The sequence below is a fragment of the Populus alba genome, chromosome 7 (genome assembly GCF_005239225.2).
Source record: "Populus alba chromosome 7, ASM523922v2, whole genome shotgun sequence".
NCBI lineage: Eukaryota > Viridiplantae > Streptophyta > Magnoliopsida > Malpighiales > Salicaceae > Populus > Populus alba.
Genome location: NC_133290.1, coordinates 2,496,583 through 2,514,268, shown reverse-complemented (window position 1 = coordinate 2,514,268; position 17,686 = coordinate 2,496,583). Strand labels below are relative to the sequence as shown.

Below are 17,686 nucleotides of genomic sequence, written 5' to 3'. Positions count from 1 at the left end.
CCCGCGACAGCAAGGCCGTTTCTCTACTTTCGGCCGGTGGTCGGCCAATGCCTTTGGTCGGTGGTCCCACGGTGTGGGGGCTTCGGGTTGTTCGATGGAGATGCAAGGGAGAGAGGCGGGAAGATTTTTAAAAAAAAACAAAAATGGTTTTTCTTCTTCTGCTGCTCTGCTTCGGGGGAAGGAGGAAGATGAACAGTGTCGTTCAAAACGACACCGTTCTGGGCTTCCTTTTTTTTTTTTTTTTTTAATAATATATATATGAAACGGCGTCGTTTTGGATAAAACGCGCCGTTTCATTTAAAGGAGCCAAAATCCAGATCAGTCCTCCATTATTTCACCTTCGGTCTCCGTCCCTCTTGTTGGCCGCCTTTTTCACTTTGGTCCTTGGCCTCTGATCTATGCAATTTAGCCCTCAATTGATTAATAAACTTTCAATTTCTTCAATTAAGCCCCTGAAACAATTCTAAACAGCCCCCTCTATCTTTGCGCCTTCTCCAAATTGGTCCCCGGTTTCGGATTTTCACAATTAAGTCCCTAATTGACCCTTAAACTTCAATATTTATGCAATTAAGCCCCTGATTTGACCCAATAAATTTTCTAAAAAATATATTTTGGCCCCAGAACTTAAATTTCTTCTAATTAAAGCCCAAATTGACTTAAAAATCGATTTTTCTTGCAATCAAATCCTCTATAAATTCAAATAAAAATCCAATTAAGTCCATAAACATCCAAATTTGGGCTTTTCTCCTCCAAAAATTCAAATTTTCCTTTTCAACAAGGCTCTCATCCTTCAAGAATATATTGTCAAAAATCCATCTTTGTATTTTTAACCTCCTTGACCGATTTTTCTGACCATTTGCTGAGCGCTTCTGCCTCCTGTTATTTTTCTAACCTCCTTCAGCTATTTAATTTATTTCAATTATGGGGACCCGAAAATGGGTTACAACACCGGGTATGAAACTGATGAAAAATGAAGATGGAGAGCAAGTGGATATGACTTGATACAAACAAATGGTAGGAAGTCTTATGTACTTATCAGTGACTTGGTCAGATATCATGTTTGTAGTTGGTCTAATTAGTAGATACATGGAGAAACCTACAAATCTACATATGCAGGCTATTAAGAGAATTTTAAGATATGTGAGGGGATCTATGAATTTGGAAATTTATTATAAAAAGGAAGCTGCAAGTGATGAGAGGTTAATGTCTTACTCCGACAGTGACTATGCCGAGGATCAAGATGATCGTAGGAGTACTTCTGGATATGTTTTTATGCATAGTGAAGGAGTAGTTGCTTGGAGCTCGAAGAAGCAATCGGTGGTCTCTTTGTCAACAACTGAGGCAGAATTTATATATGCTCCTCACTGTGCATATCAAGCAGTGTGGATGAGAAGAGTGCTTGAAATGTTAAATTGTAAATAAGGTACATATACTATCATATACTGTGATAATATTTTCACAATTAAATTAGCAAAGAATCTAGTTATGCATGGCAGAAGTAAACATATAGATGTTAGATTTCATTTTCTACATGAACTTTGCAAAGAAGGAGTAATTGAGTTGAAGCACTGCAATACACGAGATCAAATTGTTGATATTGTGACAAAAGATATGAATATACATTTGAGAAACTGAGAAGCTTGCTGGGCGTATGTGAGATGCCAAGCAAATAAATTGTTTGCTACCAGTAATGCAATTTAAGGGAGGAATTGTTGGAACTAAGTCAGTTAATAATATCCTAGGTTTGATTTATTCTTTGCTCATTTACCACGTCTGTAGGAGTGCCAAACATGGGTTACTTATTTCCCTCATTTTTGTTGTAATGGTTTATTATGTAAACCAACTTTCTATTCAATAAAGCTGTGGTCTTTGACTCTTCATTTTAATTATCAAACTGATTGTTTAGATTTAACATAAAGGATATTACCATCATTAAGAAATGTTTTTGATCATTGACTCCAAAATTTAATTTTCTTATGTGTTCAATAAAGGAAATTAAAGATATTGATGAATTGCAAAGTTCTTTGCTAATTCATAAGCAAAAGTTAAGTCGATAATACAATAAGAGCAAGTTTTACAATTTTCATCTAATAATCATTTTTCTACCTTACAAAGAGGTGGACAAATAAGAGGAAGGAGTACAAACAACAATAATCATAGATTTTCACCATATCAAAAAATTAAGGATATGACAATAATCATTCAATTTTTTACAAGCCAAAGCCAGTGGACAAATCTACTGTTGAATGCTTCAATTGTCATAAGTTTGGATATAAATCTAAATGTCAAACTAATTTGAATAGGAGTGGTGGTGGAAAATCTAATTTTATAGATAAGAAAAAAGAAGTGTCTTTATTGATGACTTGTCATATGAACAAGAAAAATGAGAAGGGCAAATTTGAATTTGAAAGAGCTAATGTATGAAGTCGAATGTGTAGTTGGAAAGAGAGAGAGTGTTTTTAGGTTACTCAAAGATGAGAGTGATAGCCTTAAACTAGAGAAGAAAGCAATACAACATCAATATAAGTAAGATGTTGAGTCATTCAATCATGAGCGTGAATATTTCATGAATAAAATTGTGCAAAAACACTTTGAATGGTTTAACAGGATTCAAAAGAAACATGGAGACTTCTTATTGGGCAATGAGATGTAAAAAAAAAAAAGAAGAAGGAAAAGAATTGAATAACAATATTGATAAAAGGTGTGAAGAGATTGGAGGCTATTTAACGGATAAAGAGAAATATTTTGAGCTAGAAATAGAAGCGAGCTTAACATATTGCTTCTCTTAGAGGAAATTTTTTTTGGAACAAGTTGCTTTAAATATAAGAAAACTTAATGATGAGAAGCAGAAGAGGTCTATAAGAAATTCAACACAATTAGTACGTGATCAAATTCCATTAATAACATCAATAAATAATGATCAACGATCACATGTTAGAAAAATACCTATATGGATGAATGATTATGAGGTAACTAGAATCAATAAATTTAATAATTTACTTACTCATTTTGCTCTATTCTCATATTGTAATCATGTAACTTTTGAAGATCCTGTTAAAAAAATAAAATGGCAAAGGTTTAGGGATGATGAAATTGATGTCATTAAGAAAAACAATACTAAAAAATTGACGAAGCTTCTAAAAGGATGAAAGATTATTGGTGTAAAATGGATGTTCAAGACAAGGTTAAATGGAAATCCTTCATTGTTAAATTGAGAGTTTAAAGATACTAATTTAAGGGATGAATTGTTAGATATTAGTTGTAACCCGGTGTAGATAGAAATCCCTGGTAAAAAAATATTTATGTTAGACTAATTTATTAGAATCATTGTTTAATTAGATAGTTACCTTTTTAGTTAGATTATGATATATAGTTAGAAGATTAATTTCCCCTCAAATGTAACCATAATCTTTCTTATTATATAGGGTAGGTTCATGGAGAATTGAATTGTTAGCTATCTATAGCATATATTATAAGCATAAGACTTTGTGGGAGTATGCTAATCAAGTCTAGATTCTATAATTGATCCACAAATAATGCATGTTATAACAACATATAGGGTTTGTTAGTTTTTAAACACCCTGAAAACAAGAATAACAACAAAACTATAGAAATTTTTTTTAAGTTTATAATTTTTTATTCAATAATAAAAGCCAAAACATACCTAAAATAATATGCTCTAAAAAACTAAAGGTGAAATAGAAAAGAAATTGATTATCAATTGATAAATCCAGAAATAATCAAAATCTAAACATGAATAAGAAAAAAATAGATAGAAAACTATAATTCATAAACAGTAATTTGGATCTAGTCTATGAATCTGAATCATAAAAAGATTTAAAAATAGGTTTTTAAAGTGAAATTTTATTTTATAAACAAATTCTATGTTGTTGATTTTTGAATTATCGATAGAATTTACACAAATAGAAGGCATGGCAAAGAACCAATTTGCCCTTTTTCTTAGAATAGGTATAATATTAGGATTTGCCTTTTTGGATTATGGATAAAATAGGTATAATCTTGGAATTTGTTCAAAAATCAATAAAACATCATTTGCAAAAAAATAAAATAAAATGATTTGTTTCTTTTTCTTTTAAATCGTTTTACTTTCTTCCGTTTACTTTTCAGTACCCATGACAAGCCAGCAACCTGACCTTTTCCTGCTCTTTATGCCAAACGTCCCAAACCCAAGTCGGCCAGGTCACTGTATAAATATACAAATCTGTGGTGATCGATATCCTCAAGCCTTTTCTTTTTCTTTTTTCTTTTTGTATTAATTCCAGTGGTCCACCTTTAATTAATCCCACCTTTTTCTTTTTAAATTCCTTTCCTGGAAGAAGAATAATATTAAAAAATACTTGGGTTTAATGTGCTATTTTAGAAGACTCCCACCATCACAGGTTCATACCATTACCATTACTCTTTCCTCTCTATAAATACCCACCACTCGATCTCTTGTCTTCTCAAGTCTCATGATCTCAGCTTTATCTTCTATCTTTCCCATATACTAATATTCTTTCAAACTTAGTAAGCAAAACGATGGCCAATGTTAAGGTTACAACACTCTTCTTGATCATATCCCTCCTCCTCTGCTCCACTCTAACCTACGCCGCCCGCCCTGAGCCAGGCTTCCCTAATGGTTATTTGGCGAAGAACCAACAAAAGGTTGGTTGAACTTGGAACTTTATGATTTTTTTTTAATTAATTGGTTTTTATGATTTGATTAATATAAGTGGGTTTTTTTTTTTAATTTGTGAATTTCTTTAGGTTGTTGATGCTGAGCATGCAGAGGTGATGGAAGAGAGCTGTGAAGGAGTTGGTGAGGAAGAGTGCTTGATGAGAAGGACACTTGCTGCTCACACCGATTACATCTATACCCAGAAGCACAAACCATGAAAAAGTAGAGCGACCAATATCGTCTTATTCTGTATGGATCATGTCATGATCGATAATACTTGTTCGTGATCATATTGCATGTTTGCTTAGCTTAAACTATAATCAATATTTGTTCAAATTAAAGAAGAAGAATGATGATCTATATATACATATATATATAGTATTGGTTTAGTACAAATGGTTTTTTTTCCCCGTTTTGTTTGGAACATATTGGAAAGCCATGTAGCCTGTAGGGTTTGGTTTTTCCAAAGATAATTCCCATGTGTGTAACTGAACTTAATCATAGTTAATTTATGAAATCCCATAATTATTTACTTATATATTTCAACCTTTAATTAAGCTGTTTTTAAAAATAAAAGCAGTTTCTCAAAGGGAAAAAGAAGAAGAAGAAAGAAGCTACTCTCAGAAAGCATTGATAAGACCTGAAAAAAATCCCATATAATCCTTGCTGCATGTGCAAATATATCCTTTCTCATATGATCATCACGAAAAAGCTATGTCAATCATGGAGGCCTTATCAACGGAGAATATTCTGTAGGAAGTAGATGGCTTTGTATCTGACCTGACAAAAGATTCTTTTGTCGATCGAGTCATCGCAATTTCCTCTTTGACCCCAACAACTTCTATTGAGATGGGCAAAATTAATCGCCTATTATGATGGTTTTTTTTATTAGTTAAGAGATTAGCGTTAATATATATATTTAATAGTTAACAGGACAGAAAAGTCGTATAATTAGCTTAACCTAAATTCATTTGTCTAATTATATGAACACGGTAATCTCTCGAAGGTCATTTTAAAGAGAGCCTAGCTAATCCCTAAAAGCATAGGCATAATCAAGATATTCCAGCGACTAGAACAAGGATTTCTACAATAGATAACCCCCCACGACAAGAAAAGATGTATCCCTTTAGCCAGATTCATTGTTAAACCTCCATTTCTTAAGGTTATAGGTCGTAGGTTGCAGCCGCGTGACCATCAATCTAATTCCTAAAAGTGTAATTAATCCTAGAAAATACGGAAAAACATAGAACAAGACAAAATCCAAAAGCAATTAAAGCGTTGCATGCGATATATGTATGTGTACGTGGCTGTTCATCTTGTGATCAACTGCATAATTAATGCAGCGAAACTTGTAATGCTTGTGATGAAGGACTCCAAATCCAGTAAGGAGCAGTAAATGACAGCGATTAGCAGCACCAGTGCTCACGCCTAGCTAGTGGATTTATTGCATACCTAGCTGATGCTATACAAATTTATGATCTTGTTTGGAATTCAATACGAGCAACCACTCTACCTTGTTCAGTTGAAAAACAACAAAAAAAGGCATAAATTGCTGCTGGTGAGAGTTGGCTGTTGAGTAATGAAGCGAATTTGAATATTGCAACGTGTGGTGTGTATTAGCCATGGCAATAAATGAAGGACTTGATTGAGATTTAATCTTCAGATAAATATAACATTATTCTATGATGTAAGATCGATATCATATATAGAACACCATTATCTATCAGGAAACTGGCTTCTGAAGTTCTTGATCGAAGTAGTTTGGGCCATAAGGAATGATTTTGTTTGACTTAAGAAATATGGTGAAGAAATGTCAATTAGTATCTAGAAGAGAGGAATTGGGTGCACAAGGATTTATGGTGAATCCATGTGCATGATGGACCTTGCTCTCACCATTTATATGGACCATGCATGAGTAGCTATCCTTCTTAGCTTTTGACAAAACTGTGAAGTGAACACATGACCGTTAATGGTCCTCGCATGCATTATCTCTGCTAGCTTATCTATAATAAAGTGGCATCGCTAGCTACTGCAAGCGATCGATGAGATACCGTGTAAAACCCATGTTTCATTGATTGTTGATAGAAACCGTGTGAAGCGAACAAAAACCCATATTTGACTTGAGACCAATCGACCAAGTCGTAGATTCAAGCTGTAACTATTGTTTTCAATCACTATTATATGTGAAGTCTCTTCTTGAAAAACTATATATATGACTGGATGCAATTAAAACCTAGGAAGTACAAAATTAAGGGTGAAAGTCTTAGTGTATCTATGCTAAAACAATTCTTATCGATGAATTTTGAAGACCTCTTGATAATAAAATTAATAATTTTAAATAAAAAGGATAATAAATAAAAGAAAGAGTTTTTAAATTTTAAAAATAAGAATGTGTATATTGATATGTTTTTTCTTTTTATTCTTTTAACAAGAAAGTGTATAATAGGGGGCCATGCCAACCCTGGTCCAAAATATTTCATGGGCTATTAATATATGAAAAGGTAGGCCAAGCCTGGCTCACAGGGCCATACAAAATGCTTGTCTTCAGGGCCAACTTGCTTTTACCTGAAATCCAAACCCTTGAAAGGAAAACCCTGAAATTGAAATTGAAGAGAAGCATCCACATGCAAGAAAGAGAGGGTCTTTAATCTCTTTGAATCCAAAATTATGTTCTTTAGAAGCAGGTTTCTCTCCTTTCCCCTGGTGATTGGAGCTGTTATGTAAGTTTTCCTTATGTTTCTTTTTCCACATGCTTGCTAGTTTCTGACTTCCTGTTTATGTTGCTTGGATTTGCTGGCTTCTTTTGCTCGTAAAAACAAGCATGTGCACGAAATTCAGCCCTTTAGATCAGATATTTTAGGACCCATTACCTGTTTATACAGATAGATGGAGTTGATTCAACTAAATTATATTAGGAAAATTTTGGAGAGTTGATGTGTATTTGTTTTTAACTAAGGTTTCACATTTATGCTGATTTGGAGGTCAAAGTACTTGTTGGAGTACTTGTTATTAGATTAGTTGTTGAAGCAACCCAAATAGTCTAAACTGATTTCATAGATGTTTTAGAAATTGTGGATAATGGCAGTCAGAGGGAAAAAACTTTCATTGCTTCTTGACTAATTGCAGCACATGATTGCCAAAATGTGACTTATCTGGTAAATGTGACTTGATATGATTGCTTCGCCTGCTTTTCATCCAACTCCCTCTATGTCTGTGGGGATATTGGTGTTTCTACCAAAAGTAACTGTGAAGTAAATATCATGTTTCTACGGAAACCTAGCTTGCTTCTGCCTTCAAAATATGTTCTCTGCTCTCCATTTTCTTGAAATTCTGTATCCCAAATTTCAGTGCAAAGTTTGCATGTAACGCATTAAAAAAAAAAAAACATATGGTGGAAGAAAAATGAAATTGAAGCGGGGGTGGTTTAACACTTGATGCAGTTGGGTGGTTATGCTACATTGAGTGTGAAAGTATTTGCCATCTGTACTATGACTTTCCCTTGAATCATTATGCTTGCACTGGGATTATTATTTTTCGGAGTGGAATTCATTCAGTCACTCCATTTGATAGAAATCTCATGTTCTTTTTTTATTTTTCATTGGACAGTATACCTGGTTACTTATATTTTAGTTTTTCGTAGTCAACCATCTTTGAGGTATTGTTGAAAGAGGAGATTAATGAAGAAATGCATATCGTACTATTGGAACTGAACTATATGCATTTAGATGAGTAGCATTTCCTTTTTAAGTTTCTGTTAGGCTTTTAACATACAACTTTGTGTTAAAAAAAATTCCAAACAAAAGCCAGCATGCAATTCTTGTTCCCCTTTTGCTTCTCCTGAGAATTTAATAGAGCTCTATTTACAGCTTCTTCTGAGTTTACTTGATTGAACTATTCTTGTGAACTTTGAGCTTCTCTGATCAGAGTTGTGTCAATTTTTGCTGAAATTTTATGTCAAAATTGGACAGAATTTTATCTGAAACTATTTTTGCAATAACAATATAAAGGCACAGCTTTTTTATGACCTCAATGGACCATTAATATACCCATCAGCTACCAAGCCTCCAATCAAAATTTTCATATTATTTCATAACATGTCTTTTATGCTTTGGGAATGACTTTATAAGGATTTTGCAGCATTGGAGTCGTTTCAGGGAAGGCAATATTTGGACCCCCACTTGATGAGTACTGGAAAAAGAAGCTAGAGGAAGAGGCAGCTGCAAAAGAGACTGACACAAGCTCCACCTAGCAAATAATACTTGGAAAGAACTTCTGCACAACAATAGCGTAGAAATCAATTTTCCAGTTTGCTTATTCATATGTTTTATTCTATTTTTAAAATGTAGAATCTGGAGCACATGATGCTATATTTTAGATAAGGTGGGGTCCCAGCTACATCTGTGGGAGGATAAGATAAACATGGTTGGTTATGTTATCATTTTGCTTGTTTTCTGGTCGAAGGAGAAAGGCTCAAGCAACCTTTACCTCATAACTGCCCTTGAGTTGCCCTTCCCAATAAATAATGTTGTTGAATTTTGTTCTCATTAGGAGGCCATTCGCGGTGAAGTTTAGCATATTATTGTACTTCTCTGAGAAGAAGACAGCTCCTGTATTCTATACTGATCCTAACTTGAGCATTGATCCCTTGTGTTCATTTCTACCTCAAGCTTCTTATAAACATTTTAACCTTTTCATCTGGGCTTTGCATCATGGTTTGAGCTTATGCTATATATGTATGTTGCTTAAAAAGTGACACTCGTTTAACTAGAAGTAGGCGAACCATTAGCCAATGAATTATATTCTTCCTTTCTGAAGTTGAATCCATGAAACAATTTATAAACTGATTTGAACTCAACTGATTAGCCTTTATCGGATGGTAGCTGGGAGCAATCTCTCTTCATGGACATGTAAACACATTGATGCTGGAAGGCTTGATGTAAACAAAAGGAAGGCATTGAGTGCAAACTGGGGGCTCAAGGAACCCTAGTTCTAGGTAAATAATTCCTCAACAATAACTTGCAAATCCAAAAATGTTAAATCCAGATGACTACGTGAAGAAGTGTCTTGAGCAAGTGATGTAATCTTAAAAGAAAATCTATATGATACGGTTTGGGATCCGCAAGCATCATCAGCCCAAGGCAAAACTGTTCCACTACAGCTGATGCTTTCGCAAAATCCTGCCAGAAGACTTTGCACCATGTTAAAACATGCAAAAAATAATCTTAGCACGATCTAGATACAAAGTTACTCGAAACCATGTTACAATGATAATCAGCTGTTGAAAGTACTCTTGAACAATGGAGTGGAGTACATCAATAGTCCATCAGCAGCAGGCACTGCATTGCTCCTCATAGCCACAGAAAACCTTTATCTCTATAGGCGATTCAAAGACATTACTAGGGGAGTTCAACAATCAACATGTTCAGATTGATGCCATTATAAGTAACGGGAAAGTCATCTTTCATAACATGAAAACCAAACAAAGCCAGTACGCAATCGAAATGAAATTGAATCATGTAAGTGCTCTGCATATGCATAGTATGCATGGATTTACAAGATAAAACCTGTTTCTTGGAAATTTATTCAACCATATACATGACTACATGTTCATGTTCTCATCAATAAGAACGAATGCAAAGTGACCTTTGTCTGATAAACTTCTTAAATGGTACCTAACGAAGACAAGTTTTACAACAATATCAGAAGAGAGGATAGACATAAGAAATTTATGAAGTAAGAAACACCATTAAATCATCAAAATAACTCCCTTAATTATATGGCTTAAATTGGATGAATTGAGCTATAAGAATAAACTAGACTAGAACGCATCCTTCAAGACAAAGTTGCTTGAATGAGTTCACCAAATTAATGACAAATGATACAGAACTAATCAACAATTAAAACTAGCACCAAGACACAAGCAGTATCGAATATGTGAAAGCACAAAGTAATGCCATCCAATCGCAATAACAGAGGATTTTGTCATTACAAAGTAATCATCAGACTATATTCCTATTCATCTGACGGGTGTACAGGGATAATTGGAACTGTTGCCCTTAAACATCTACAGGTTCTTTTACCCAAACAACCATAAAATTCGATATTACCACACACAAAAAAGTATTGCATCAGTTCCAAAGGGGATTAAACACAAGAAGCTTCTGTGATAACAAGCAAGATTGAATCATCAAATAAACTTTTTTCTTCTTCTGGTATGAGAAGGTGAATTGAGCTGTACAAAGAAATTAGATACATAACAAATCCTTCATGCATAAAGTTGCATGAAAGAGTTGAGAGAATTCAATGACAAATGATGTAGAAATATTCAACAACTTAAGCTGGAACCAGGATCCAATCACCATCTAACATGTGCAAGCACAAAGAAATGCATACAGTTGCAATAACAGAGGATTTTGCATTGACATATCTCACTACTTCAAGACCACTATCAACAACAACTTCATGAAAAACAGCAACACATCTCCTAATTCCATTATACAGATTCTCCAGCAGAAATTCCAGGAAAGACCGGACAGTCTCGAACGTAACCCTCCCAGTCACATCGAGAACAAGCCTCCTGTTGCTTGGGACTGCCAATGTAGATGACACTTTATTAACCCACCCATTCTCCTTGACCTCGTCAAATGATTTTCTTGCTTTAGGTTCACTAAAAAACGCTTCTTTTCCAGAGAGCTCATTCTCCATTGCACTTTCTCCTTGATCAACAGCCAAATAAGGGGAATCGAAACTCGAATTCGTGTTAGAATCATCAGCTGTCAAAACTTGATGAGATGTCTTGACAAGAGTCTCAATTGCACCATTACATACTGATACCAACACCCCTCTCACCTTGGTTTCGTGCTTAGGATTGGTTAATCCTGCAAAGAATTCATCATAGGTGTTGATATGCATAGTTTTGTCAAGGTAAACCGCAACGGCTGTGCTCACAAATAACTGAATACAATCACCAATCATCTCTTTAGACTTATCACCACAAACCACATCCACCAATTTTCGAGCAGAATCATGACCATCAGTACCAGTAGCGGAAGCATTCAAATCTGAATTTGAATTCAGACCACCTTCACAAAATCCCAAAACCAAGTTCCTAGCAAAGCTTCCAACAACAACAGAGACAAAACCAGACCCAGCTGAAGAACAAAGCTTATCAAAAACCTTATCCAAAAAACTTGGACTTTCATTCCCATTTCCATTGGCACCAGCTTCATTATCAATTCTTCTTGTTTTGGCTTGGTAACCACGCAAAATTCCCACAGTTAAAGCTTGTGTAAGGGTAACTAGTGCATCCGAGAACTCATTTGACCTTGCCACTTTAGAAATTTGCTTGAAACTATTGGGAATTTGGTCTGATTCGGATTGAACAAAATCTTTAAAATCCTTAGAAACAACCCCAATAGTTTCAGCAGAATCAGAGATAACTTCAGCAACAGCAACAAAAGCTCCAAAAATCTTGGAAACTCTCTTTCTTTTTTCAGCTAGTAAAGGGAAGTGATAAACTTTATAGGCAGTATAAGTAGAGAAACCAAGAGCTGCTAGTAAAAGAGCCCACCTCTTCTTTCTTCTGGTATAATCAAGAAGACCCTTTTTCACCAACTGCAAGTCCATTTTGATGCTGAAATTGAGGAATCAAACGAAGAAGACACGGTAACAGTTTCGCATAAAATTTCACTTCATCTACTTCTTGCCTCGTCTGTTTAGAACAAAAAAGACTGCAAGGCTGAGAGAGAAGGGGATGAATGAAGTCGGTTGCAGAGAGAGATTGATAAGTCGGTTTGCCGTGGAGTAAAGGGAAGTTGAAGTATGTACGTGCTGAAAGCTGTTTCTGTTTGTGGATATGAGAGAAGAGAAACGATCAGCTCCCAAGTTCAACCCACAATCTCTGAAAAATACTGACTCCACTTGTTTTTTTTCTTTTTTCTTTTTTCTTTTTCTTTTCCAAGCACCAAACATGTTGATGTCGTTTTTGTTCTCGGGGTAACTCATTTTTATATTGTTTATTGTTTTTTTCTTTTTTTAAAAAACGAAGTTGTATGAAGGAAAAAAATTATATATACTTGATTAAGAAACATAACAATACAAGTATGTAATTATAAAAAATAAAAGTTTGGAATAAATTATTTTTCTTATAATTTCAAGTTTGAACCCTATGATTGGTAATATAATAGCCATTAAAAACTTATATGATCATTAATTTCAAGGATCGTGAAATTAGTCAAATTACACATAAATTAGCTCGAATATCCATGTTAATAAAAAAAATAACAATATTATATAATTTAATCAAAATTGAAAAATATAGTAGTAACGGCATGATAATAATTAATATGATGCTAACGAAACGATGACAAGAGTTATAATAATACCAAATTTACAATAATTATGTATTAATTTTATTGATAAATAATGGTAAGCTGTGGTATATAAAATACTTGAAAAAGATTGCTTAATTAGGCCCCTCATATATGGATGGCTTAGTATCTAGCACGAATATTGCTTAGGCCCCTCAGCACTTGGCTGTTAACAGCTTCTAGCTAGCTAGCCTTTCACCATGGAAAACGTCGGAAAGTTCTACTAGCTATAAAATTCTACTCTCTTTTAATAATCGATGTATGTTAAATAATTCTTAATCTCAAAGAGTTTGATTAATAATTAAGAAGATTTGTTCTCTTTCTTGATTTTTAGATTTAAACTTTCCAACCAATATCTAATAAAAAAAATATTGAATTATTTTTAACACATTAGACTGATGTGACGAGTGCAACAAATTTTATGTATGATTCTTTTTTTATTATTTTTTTATGATTATATCTTCCCCTCTGTCTCCCTCTCTCCTTATATATATATATATATATAAACTTGAATATCATCAAATTTCTTATACGCCTTATTATCGAAACTTTACGGTGGTTTGTTTTTAACTACCAATACTTTACAATGTTCGTGAGAATATTTTTATTGATAAATTAACGATGAATTTTACTGATGTAAATATTTTATTAGTATTTATTGAAAGAATTAGATTGAAAAAAAATTAAAACAAAGTAAAAAAACGATGATATGCTATTTTTACCAACACAATTATTGACGGAATAAATTTGTTGGTAAATTATAAATATTGTTCATCATATCAATTACAAAAGGAATCATTAATAGAAAATTCCGCTCGTATTTTTCAGAGAGCTTTGAAACTATTTACTTTCTAATTGCACTATTAATTACTATTTTTTACAAACAAAATCACCAACGGATTAAAAAATTGTAAGTGTCATTTGACGGTTTTTTGAAAATATTATATTATGTCGTGAGGTGCGCGAGCACCGGCGCGACGTTGTCTGGTGATGGTGGAAACTCTTGTCGTGCCTCCTAATGAGGTGTTGTGTGTTTGAAAGAGTTTTGGATTTAATCATAAAATTATGATTAATGTTTAGGAGTCGCCACCTAGTGTTATGGTCACTAGGAACTTATGGTTTACGAGAGTCTGAGTAAAGGACTGGTTGTGCAAGGGGAAGACGCATCACCCCCAGTACACCCTACCTAAGGTAAGTTACATTGTTGTTTGATTGTTTTTTCTAAACCGGGTTTCTATTCGTTGGTCTTTTTTAAGGTTCAAGACAAATCTCTTTTTATGAAAGAGTCTCTACTTTATTGGGTTAAATCCTAACAGTTCTAAAGTCTAATTCTTAGCATCGCATTTTTACACCTTGTATCTTTAATACCGAGGTGTATTTTATTGTGTAATTTTACACCACACAAATATTAAAGTCTACATCTGGATCTAAAAAAAGAGAATGGAAAAAGATTTTTGACATGTTGGCCAAACCTTAATGGATAATCATAAATTAGTTATGATATCCATTTTTGGATTTTTGTTTTTAGAAAAAAACATGAAAAAGATGTAATTTTTTTTTAATGAAAAATATGATTGGAAACATTTTAGGATTTGGCCATATGTAACAATATATATATATATATATATATTTTTTCTTTTTGAAAATGTTTTTATTTTTTTTGAAAAGTTTCAGAGAAAACCGGGTATTTTAATACCGGATTTGTATTTTACAGTGTAAATATACAACTCGATATTATGCAAAATTAGTAGAAAAATATTTGAGAAAATCATAATTTCTTGAAATGAGTTTTTGAAATTCTTTTGATTTTTTTTTGTTTTTTTAAATAATATTATGATATAATATATATTATATAATATTAAATATATGGGCTAGGCCGACCCAAATAGTTGGGCCAACTCAGCCCAGAAAAAGGATGGGCCGATCCCGGCCCAAAAAAGGTTGGGCCGATCTCAACCCACTATGATGTTTCTTCTTCTTCTTTTGGAGTGGGCCAGACTAGGCCCATACATTCAGGTTGGGCCAAAACTACCCCAACCCTAATCCAATGCTAATTATTTGCAGAAATGTGAACAATTACTGTTCATGTTCTACATGCAACCAAACAGTTGCAAAAGCTGCAGACGAGCAAAATGAAGTGGGAGGCAACCTTGCGGAGGAGAAAGGACTGCTGTCACTAGCCTGGCATGAAGTTAGAGGAGGTGCTGGTGGAAGAAATGGTGGCGGTGTTAGCTGCTTCTGGCGAAGAAAAAAAGAAGAAGAAGCAGCAGAAGAATATTTGCAGAGGGGAGAGGGAAGACCTCACGGTGGTTGCCCCTATCGCCGGTAAGGATTTGGAATCGTAGGGAGGCTGAGCAATCGTCTGTTGATGGAGGAGAAAGGTTTATAAGGGGTCCTCAACGGCTGAAGGCGTTATGGAGAGAGAAAGAGAGAAGAAATGTGAAGAAACCGAAAAAGCAGGTTTTTTGGCTGACTTTAAACCCGATTTTCTCCTCTCTTAGGCCATCAAACCCACCTCTAATTATAGGCGATGGAAGAGGGTAATTTTTTTCTATATCGCGGTAAAATGTTAGCCCTTGATTTGGTTGAGAAGGATCCTAACCGTTGGTTCAAAGTAGCCTTCCTGAGTTTTCAAATCTGCAGGAAAAGGCTGCCTGAGTAGACCTTTTCACGCTGTCGTCGGTGAGCTGGATTATCCCTAGCCCAAATGGGGCTCACACACCTTTGCGCCAGTCCAGCCCTTAATTTTTTGATATCATGCAATAAACCCCTCTCAATTAAACCTAATTCTCAGGACTTTCCTCAATTTCATCCCTGAAGATTTCCAATTGAACCCTTAACTTCCAGCGCCTCTTCCAACTTGATCCTTGGTTTTAAGATTCATCAATTTGCCCATTAAGTAGCCTTCAAACTTCCAGTTTCTTGCAATTTAATCCTTGATTTCACCAAATTGAGTTTGGATAAATTAAATTTAGCCATGTAAAATTTCAATCTTCTCAATTAAGCTCAAATTAACCTTCCAAACTTAAGTTTCACAATTAAGTCACTAACAAAATTATTTTGACCCATTAAAATTTTAATTAAATCTTTGCACTCAATTAAATCTTTTTAATTTGACCCAAATTAATTTTTAAACTTAATCAACCTTTAATTAGGTACATGATTTAATAAATTAGCCTATTAAAAGTTTAATTAAGCCTTAAAACTTAATATTTATGCAAATTCATCTAATAATAACTTAATTTAACCTTGAACCTGCATTGTCCTTTAGTTTTGGGTACAATGGGATACAATTAGACTGCCAATTTGATCAAAAATTCTAGTTTAGCTCCTCCATGTGTTTGCAACCCTTCTTAACCTATTTCAGCCAAGTTCATAGTCTTTTTTTAATCTTCATGTTTTTAATACTGAAAGAAAAGGATAATTTTGGAGAAAATCCAAAATTAGGTTATGACATCATGGATAGGCATACATGTTTCATCATTGATAACCATTTGCATATGGTCACATGTATTTGATGTAAGTCTGAATTATTTAAAAGATTTAAAGAATTTAGAAATGAAGTTGAAATACAAATTGGAAAGAATATTAAAATACTTCAAGTGGTGAATACTTCAACCAATATTTTCAAGATTATTTGGAAGAGTATGAGATTCTCTCATAATGGACACATTTTAAAAGGAGAAATTGCACCCTATTGGATATGGTGTAGTCCATGATAAGCTATACAGACCTTGAACTTTCTTTTCTAGGGCTATGTCCTATAAACTACAACTTCAAAGAAATTGATTTTTATTTTTTCACAGGGGTCATATTATTTTATTTTTTGATTTTTATCTTGAAAAAGAAATTGATTTTTGAGGAATAACCCAGAATTGAGTTATGACATATTAAATTAAATATTACATACAGAATCATCGACAAATTGAAAAGTCATCAGTGATATTTGGTGGTTTTTGAAAAAAAATTTTTTATTAAATTAAATATTACAGACAAAATCACTAACAAAATAATTAAAAATATTAATATTTAATTATTTATTGTTAAAACAGTTGGTAAAACGCCCAAAAAAAAGCCTAGATTCCTTAATTTCACAATAGACAAGACTCCATTCTTATTCTTCTTCTTCTTCCCCACATGTAAAAACCATCAAAATCCATTTCTTTCTCTTATCTTCTCTCCTCAACTCCTTCTCTTCTCCTCCATACTCAGATATGTATTCTTCTCCTTTCTTTTTTTTTTTTTTCTTCTCAGTTTGTTTTTAATTAATATACTGTATGAAATTTTTTTTTTTCTCTTCTTAACTTCACTAGCAACCACATTAAGGTAAGATTTTTTTTTTCATGTTTTTTTTCACTATATTTGTTTTTTTATTTTATTGTTAATTGTTTTTTGTTCTTAATAATTGTATGAATATTGTTGTAGGATTTTTTTTTCATATGATTTTTTTTCTTTTTTCCAAGTATTTTAAGTATTATAGAGTATTGATTTATATTAATTTAATTATTTTATAGTTTTGTAAAATGGATTTTTTAAAAAATATTTTTAAATAATTATCGACAGAATTACATACGGTATTTTTCGAGTGAATTACCGACAAAATGAAGCGGATATTTTTTTTTGCATGCTTTTTCTGTTA

The 17,686-nt window shown here is 33.4% G+C and overlaps 2 protein-coding genes and 1 long non-coding RNA gene across 3 annotated transcripts; 2 read left to right on the top strand and 1 right to left on the bottom strand.

Moving 5' to 3' along the window:
• The first annotated feature begins 4,414 nt into the window (after positions 1-4,414).
• On the top strand, positions 4,415-5,216 carry LOC118050495 (phytosulfokines 3). Its single transcript, XM_035060856.2, has 2 exons — positions 4,415-4,665; positions 4,768-5,216. The coding sequence occupies exons 1-2, from the start codon at positions 4,540-4,542 to the stop codon at positions 4,894-4,896; spliced, it is 255 nt and encodes an 84-aa protein (XP_034916747.1). The 5' UTR covers positions 4,415-4,539; the 3' UTR covers positions 4,897-5,216.
• A 1,897-nt stretch (positions 5,217-7,113) lies between these two features.
• LOC118050496 (uncharacterized) lies at positions 7,114-9,372 on the top strand. The gene is made up of 2 exons (XR_004687891.2): positions 7,114-7,398; positions 8,816-9,372. It is a non-coding gene; the product is annotated as an uncharacterized lncRNA (long non-coding RNA).
• Positions 9,373-11,011: 1,639 nt separating this feature from the next.
• Positions 11,012-12,304, bottom strand: LOC118050561 (protein PHLOEM PROTEIN 2-LIKE A10). The gene has a single exon (XM_035060951.1). It carries the CDS (start codon positions 12,302-12,304, stop codon positions 11,012-11,014), a length of 1,293 nt encoding a protein of 430 aa, XP_034916842.1.
• Between the last annotated feature and the right edge of the window lie 5,382 nt (positions 12,305-17,686).

Coding starts and splice junctions, on each gene's coding strand:
- LOC118050495 (XM_035060856.2), top strand. CDS start 4,540: ATGGCCAATGTTAAGGTTACAACACTCTTCTTGATCATATCCCTCCTC. Junction 4,666..4,767: donor TGGCGAAGAACCAACAAAAG/GTTGGTTGAACT, acceptor GAATTTCTTTAG/GTTGTTGATGCTGAGCATGC.
- LOC118050561 (XM_035060951.1), bottom strand. CDS start 12,304: ATGGACTTGCAGTTGGTGAAAAAGGGTCTTCTTGATTATACCAGAAGA.